Source organism: Centroberyx gerrardi, chromosome 24, assembly GCF_048128805.1.
Source record: "Centroberyx gerrardi isolate f3 chromosome 24, fCenGer3.hap1.cur.20231027, whole genome shotgun sequence".
Classification (NCBI taxonomy): Eukaryota; Metazoa; Chordata; class Actinopteri; order Beryciformes; family Berycidae; genus Centroberyx; species Centroberyx gerrardi.
Window position 1 is genome coordinate 12,866,489 of NC_136020.1, and position 7,564 is coordinate 12,874,052.

The 7,564-nt window shown below is 39.7% G+C and overlaps 1 protein-coding gene across 1 annotated transcript; it reads left to right on the plus strand.

The window, feature by feature from the left end:
- The first annotated feature begins 393 nt into the window (after positions 1 to 393).
- Positions 394 to 6,400, plus strand: LOC139917044 (high affinity choline transporter 1-like). Its single transcript, XM_071906064.2, has 8 exons — positions 394 to 577; positions 2,109 to 2,222; positions 2,747 to 2,902; positions 3,478 to 3,626; positions 3,903 to 4,046; positions 4,542 to 4,695; positions 5,163 to 5,380; positions 5,776 to 6,400. Exons 1-8 carry the CDS (start codon positions 394 to 396, stop codon positions 6,316 to 6,318), a joined length of 1,662 nt encoding a protein of 553 aa, XP_071762165.2. The 3' UTR covers positions 6,319 to 6,400.
- The last annotated feature ends 1,164 nt before the right edge of the window (positions 6,401 to 7,564 follow it).

Consider the following 7,564-nt stretch of genomic DNA (forward strand, 5'->3'; position numbering starts at 1 on the left):
TAGAAAATTTGGTGTTGAAGAAAATACTTTGAAACCAGTACAGTGGATGGACAGCACCATACTGGCTACTCAACTGTGACACAGAGATCTTGTATATCACCTGTTTTTCCCACTGCTACAGCCTCAAGTGAATCAAATCTGTGCCTTGTAAATCAGCTCCAAAGTTAGATTTGAGAGTTAGATTTGCCTTTGAGCAAGGCATGCCAGTAAGGCCAATAAAAGAAGACTGCATTTGTCCTGGACAGCTCCAATGTGTGAATATATGTAACTTTGTAAAGATGAGCATTGCTGAAAAAGAGCATGCATGCTCAGCAGACATTCTCTAAGTGAAGAAAGGTCTAAAAATACAGCCATTGTGTTGTTATGTGTGGCCCTTCCCAGCAGACCCTGAAGATGGCGGTAAACTGGCTAGGACTGCTGTCCATGGGAGTGTTTTACCTGATTGTGCTGGGCACAGGCTTGTGGGCATCCAGGAAGTCCAAACGTGAGGAGAAGAAGTGCACAGGAAACCGCAGTGAGGTTACCATGGTCGGAGGGCGGGACCTCAACATCTGGGTCAGCATCTTTACTATGACAGGTATAATAATAATGACAAAAATCATCATCGTCATCATAGCTTGAAGTGCAGGGGAGTTTAAGGGTGAGATATTCATAAACTAGAAGATACAGGTTCACATTAAACTGTGTGGGCTACCTGAAAGCGCATGAATTCAGTAAAATCAAACACATATATATACAGTATATACAGTATGTGTTTGTGTGTGTGTCTAAGTTCAAATCTACACATGATCACCTAATTACATACCTACACTACAATACCTACACTTATATACCTAAAATTATACACACACACACACACACACACACACACACACACACACACACACAAATATGTAAACTATGGAAGCCCATTCCCGCCACTCAATAAAATAAAAAACGACTAAATTGTTTTTTTCTCAGAATTCTGACTTTTTATCTTACAATTCTGACTTTTTATCTCACAATTCTGACTTTATTTCTCACAATTCTGACTTTTTATCTCACAATTCTGACTTTATTTCTCACAATTCTGACTTTATTTCTTCCACTTCTGACATTATTTCTCAGAATTCTGACTTCATATCTCGGAATTCAGACTTTTTTTTTGGCGAGAAATAAGATATAAACTCAGAATCGTGTGGAAAAAAAAAAAAAGTCAGAATTCCGAGATATAAAGTCAGAATTCCGAGATAAAATTCAGAATTGTGAGAAAAAAAGTCAGAATTGTGGGAAATAAAGTCAGTCAGAATTGTGAGAAATAAAGTCAGAATTCTGAGATAAAAAGTCAGAATTCTGAGAAAAAAAGTCACAAAAAAATCACAATTTAGTCGTTTTTTATTTTATTGAGTGGTGGGAATGAGCTTCCATAGTGAACACATAGACACTAATTAACTCAAAACAAATTAACAAGAGAGGAATGATGAGTGACACTGAAGACAATGACCTAATTGGAAATTTCAGCAGAATTACAGAATAAGAACTACTGGAGACCTTTTGAATAGTTTTACTTTTGACCACTGGTTACAGCGCCACCATTTGTCCAATTACTCATATTTAGTCATATTTGCTGGGACACCAATCTGTATAATTCTTGTGCAAAAGTTTAGGTCTGTAGCATATAGTTGAATCTCACAGGAAATTGGGTTATAACACACTATCTGATAAGTCATGTCCACACTGACCTATCACAATCAAATTTGGCCCTCGAACACATAGACCAAATTCCAGAACATTTCTGAGATATCAACTTTTTGCATTTGTGTTGCCCCCTATCAGCTGATTGAATCTTATATACAGTATTTGGTTATAGTCCACTCTTGTACATATGCACCGAGTTTAATGATGACTGGACAATGAAGTTATGACCCATTTTGTGATAGACCACACCTGCTAGCAAATTCATTGGTTAATAGCCAAACAATAAAAGATACAAAAAATCAGTTAAATCAGTTTGTGCACTTTTAATGTCATCAATGCAGGTGGACTTTGTTTCATTTCTTTCTCTAAACTACAGCAAAAATTACTATCCTTTTCACTGAAGCGGTTGTGTATGTCCTATCTTTTTGCAGCTACTTGGGTGGGAGGAGGCTACATTTTGGGTAATGCTGAAGTAATCTACGACCCTACGCGAGGCTTGGCCTGGGCCGTTGGACCTTTTGCCACCTTCCTCAACCTGATTGTTGGTGCGTCTATTATCTCAAATAAAGTGCCAGATACAATATAGTGATACCTTTGCTTTATACTGTGCAGGGGAATTTGATTAATTGATTGGATTTACTTTACAAAAATATACAAGATGCTCAGTCAGAAGTCATCTTTAAGCACCAATTTAAAAATGATCAGGTACATATAACACAATAAAATGCCAAATACTTATGTCTATTGTGGTTCTTAGCTGACCTTTGTCTTGGAAATGAAGGATTTTTTTTTTTTACAACTGTTAAGTTTTTTGCCTAGAGGGAAGCTCGATTAACTCTTAGTTACCAAAATGCCATTAATTATTTTTTGCTATACTGGACATTAACTAATGAAGCAGAAGCAAGATGATTACAATAGCAATTGAAAAAGGTTGGACTCAAAGGTGTTTCACTGGTGATTAATTTCAAATTGGGGTGAGTTGGAGGACAGAGACATAATTTATTTTCAAAGCAGACAAACTGTCAACAGTTTAAAGTTAAAATGTTTCTTTCCATTTGTGTGTCCTCAGGAGGACTCTTCTTTATCAAACCAGTCCGGGTGAAGAACTATGTCACCCTCATGGACCTGTTTCAAGAGAAATATGGCAGCACTGTGACTGCCATTCTCTTCATCCCCTCTTTCTTCGCAGATATCTTCTGGGTAGCATGTGTGCTTGGTGCATTGGGTAAGTCAGTAACCAAGGAGTTAACTGGCCCTTTTGCAAGTAACAACAATGGTTGACAATATTTACCTCACTCAGCAAGTGAAATCTTAATCTAACTGTGTATCTAAAGAGTTAATTTCTTGCATGTGTGTCTGTGTTCACACAATAATACAACACTGAAAAGCCTTTTGGTACATGAGTTAAAAAATACTTTAGGGAACACATCTTCCAGCTATTTGACCAAACGTATGATTCTGAATTATCCCTGCTGATGACAGATGCATAGTTTCATACATTTCACATTGAAAGATAAATATGAAGCAAAAGAACAGACTGTCAGTCTATGATTCTGGGGTTTTTGTTGGCTACCACATTTAACACAACACATGCCACTTTTTTCCAAAGCACCCCACGGTAAAATTAGTGCATATATTTTTGAATAGGCAGCCCCGGAGGGAATTGATTCCTACCACCTACGACTACCATTTTAAGATGGTGGCAACAGCTATACACACCAATTTTAGCTCGTTGTCCCAATACTTGAGATTGCTGAAGGTTACACATGCCTGACTCTGAGTTTATGTTGCTGGTTACAGGAGGAACAGTGAGCGTGATCCTGGACATCTCTTCCCCGCTGGCTGTGGCCGTGTCTGCAGCTGTGGCAGTTGTTTACACCTTGATGGGAGGCCTGTACTCTGTGGCCTATACTGACGTCATCCAGCTTAGCTTCATGCTCCTCGGCTTGGTAACTTCAAGTGATTTAATGGAAATTTCATGCAGTCACACATCTTTTCTTAGGGTGTTAAATAACAATGTTGCCTGTCTGACTTCGGGCATTTTGAGTAGCGGTGAAAAAGATCTTGATTCATTTCAATGGCTTGACAAGCATTGTAGAAAGGGCAAAATCATATTTTTTTCATCCACAGGATACAGTGGCTGGTGTATCCCTGGAGGTGCTATGCTCTACTCTACCCATTGAACTAAAGAGGAGTGCTACATAAGTCTCTTTCCTGTCTTTCAGTGGTTCTGCGTGCCCTTCGTACTGTCAAGCCCCTCCTCTGCTTACCTCACTGAGACAGCAGTGACCAAACTGTACCAGGAGCCATGGTTAGGCAAGCTGGAGCTGGCAGATATAGGCCGCTGGATAGATGACGTACTGATACTGGTAATGGATACTTAGGCCCTACTGCAATTACATGTCTTAAAAGGGGAATTCCATTGATATCTTTGTGGTTATTATTCTTTTTCGTTGGTATTCTGCAGTAATAGTAAGACTTTCCCTAAAATTCCTCATGCCTTTTTGTTATTAGTTGCTTATTAGTTTTAAGTTGTCAAGATAAAGGAAGAAGCCATCCCAATAATGGCATAAAAATGGCATTCCATGAAGTGTTTGAAAATCTTTTTTATGGACACGAGAAACAGCAGTTGGGGCAACACAACCAGGTGGCCGGTCAGTCTTCTCCGTCTGAGATTATGAAAAAGCAGTTGAGGGTTAGGTGCTTTGCTCAAGGGCATATCAGTGGTAGTTGGTTGAAGGAGAGGAGAGGAGAGCACCATGCATTCACTGTCTTCACCCTGATTTTCTGGTCACAAAACTGGTTCTCTAACCTTAAAGCTGAACTGCTGACCCTATGAAACCCTGTCTTTATTCCTCTCCTAGGTGCTTGGAGGTGTCTGCTACCAGGCCTTCTACCAGAGAGTCCTTGCCACAGCCACTGTCGCCCAAGCTCAGATCACCTGTTATGTTGCAGCAGGACTCTGCATCATCCTTGGCATCCCGTCGTTACTCATTGGGGCAGTGGCGGCCTCCACAGGTATAACTCTCAAAGTTAAAAAAAAAAAAAGATTTAAACCACGTTGTTTCTTACTCAAACCAGGTCACCCCATAAACGTTTTTCCTTAGGAGGAATTTTAATTTTATTGTTCATTTTCAATGTGCATTATGAGATACAAACTGCTGTACAGTATAGTAAAAACAATTACTCTATTTTCACATGTACTATTGTCTCCATAATGACATGCATTTATTAAAAAGATGAGTGAAAAGCCATGGCAGTTTGAGGTGCATATATTGTCATATGAGCATTGGGTTAGTCAAAGAGGAAATGTTAATTTTATCCATTAACTTCCACTTAATTCTTGTAAGAAATTAAGTGGTATTTAATGCATTCTACATGATCAGACATGCATAACATACACTATCAAATTCCACTGTGCTCATTTGTAATTCTTAGATATACAGTATGTGTTTTAATTATATGTGCTGTAATGCATCCATCAGATTGGAACCAGACCACCTTTGGTGTGCCCAGTCCATATGAACAGGGCAAAGCTGGTATAATCCTGCCCATTGCCCTACAGTATCTCTGCCCACCCATCATCTCCCTGGTGGGTGTCGGGGCACTTGCTGCTGCTGTGATGTCATCAATTGACTCCGCCCTTCTGTCCGCTGCCTCCCAGTTTGCTCGAAACATTTACAAGAGCATCATCCACAAGAAGGTGAATAAAAGTTAACATTACCAGCGTATTGTTATTGTTAACTCATGTTTTGCTGGTTGGAGTACTTTCTTTAATTTTACTTTAATACTAAAACAGGGAATGTTCTCATTGAATAACTGAGTAATGTTGAGCTGCTGAAATCCCTCGCAAATTCCTGTAGGCGCTGCCATCCTGTAGGTGATGGCGCTGCCATCACCTACAGGATGGCAGCGCCATCACCACTCACCCAAGGGTCCAGCTGTACCAGGATACAGGGTTCCTGTTCTCGTTTCACTTTTTAAAGGCTATTCATTCCCATGATTGTATTTTAGAACCTTGAGATTCAACACTGAGATCCACACCATGACTCAATAAAAGTAACTTGATGGCTTAAAATATATTTTCCTCTCTTTTAGGCATCAGAAGAAACAATCTTAATCGTGGTTAAGGTGTCAATCGTCTTGATTGGGGTGATTGGGGCAGTCCTGGCCATGGCAACATCCTCTGTGCACCTGTTTTGGATTCTCAGTGGGGATGTCATGTATTCGGTGATGTGTGCCCAGGTGATGTGTGTCTTCTTCTTACCCCAGCGGGTCAACCAGTACGGGGCCTGTACCGGCCTTGTGGTGGGACTACTGCTGCGAGCGCTGGTTGGGGAACCCTTACTAGGCATCCCTGACCTGCTGCCCCTGCCGGGGGATAAGATACGCGAGGATGGTCTCCGTGTGCGCTTGTTCCCCTTTCGCACTGCCATCATGCTCATCACCACTGGAACTATTGTGCTTGTGTCACGATTGGCTGTCTACCTATCTGAGAAGAGGCTACTGAGTGGGAATGTCCACAGACCTGTACACTGTGAACTACTACGACCAATCCATAAAGATGTGGATGAAAATGATGGACTAAACAAGGAACAGCCCCACTCTCCAGGGAGCAATGAGGAAGTGGGGAAATGTTGATTTTTCTCCAGAACACTAACACTTTCACACAGCATATGGGTGATGTAGTGTAATTTAACCTGACTCCTGTTTCATTTATCTCTCACCTCCATGACTCCATGTAAAACCAAAAATTGGAAAAATGAATATCCCCTTGTAATACTAAAGGATTAATTCTTTCACCTCTTGAGCTTGTTTATATTCCCATGGAGCAGGTGTGAGAAGAACAGTATTTGTGTGCATACATTCATACATTTTGTGTTAATCCGTCTGCCTGCCACAGTCTGGTAGAGAAGGAAAAATTAAACTGCTGGAGGCATCAGAAACTTAAGGACAGCTCAACAGAATAGTAGTCATATTAGTAATAACTGAGGTGCACAACGTCAACTGCTAACCCCCCTCTATCTCAATATCTTTGGTGATTGAATGAGTGCTTTTATAAATAAGCAGATGAAAGCTTGAGATGAATAAATTGAGTAAATTCTTTGGAAACACAAAATCATGTTTGTGGTACCTCTTTCCTCACATCCTACATGGCAATAATTCTTAGTCAAGAACACTTAAAAATGATAAAGGTATGGTAAGAGGCACTTGAATTAGCTCGATGAGATTAACAGGTCCTCCACACAGCGGTAAGGAGGGGGGCTACTTCCAAAAATTTGAAAGTGCATTTCCTAATTTCTATTCCCTCCCAAACTCACCCCCAGTGGTTCTTGGGGAGGAGGAGAAAACAATGAGACTTGCTGCCAGATATGTTTCATTGTGTTATAACCTCAGGGATAATTAGTGAAATTGTCTAGGATGCATTGCATATGAGTATTGTCCATAGCATTGCATAGAATCATATTCATCATATGAACAATTTTTATGGTAGAGTTTTTATAATTAGGAGTTCTTATATATATTTTAAATAATTATTTTAATTTTAAATTCATATATGCCCTATAATCCCTTTATTCATTTTGTACCTTATTTTATCCTGTACTATTGTAATATGCTTTGGCAACACTCAATACTACTTGATTCCTGCCAATAAAGCTTTTTCTGAATCTGAACTTGAGAAAGCCACTGCTTGCTACTATTTTATAGACATGTTAATTGGTAACAAGGATTTATAAAATGTCCTTTGCTTGCCAATATAGAGCAGTAGCCAATAGGTATTCAGCAGCCGATTGTAGCGGCAAGTATGTACTGTATATAGTAACCACTTATAGGAGTTAATATGAACACATAACTAGTATGTAAGGACATGGTAGTTCCTTTGAGC

What these genes read in the sequence shown, in the direction of transcription:
- LOC139917044 (XM_071906064.2), top strand. Translation starts at nt 394, where the DNA reads ATGGCGGTAAACTGGCTAGGACTGCTGTCCATGGGAGTGTTTTACCTG. An exon ending in CTTCCTCAACCTGATTGTTG is followed by an intron (nt 2,223 to 2,746) that starts GTGCGTCTATTA and finishes GTGTGTCCTCAG; the next exon opens with GAGGACTCTTCTTTATCAAA. An exon ending in AGAGCATCATCCACAAGAAG is followed by an intron (nt 5,381 to 5,775) that starts GTGAATAAAAGT and finishes CCTCTCTTTTAG; the next exon opens with GCATCAGAAGAAACAATCTT.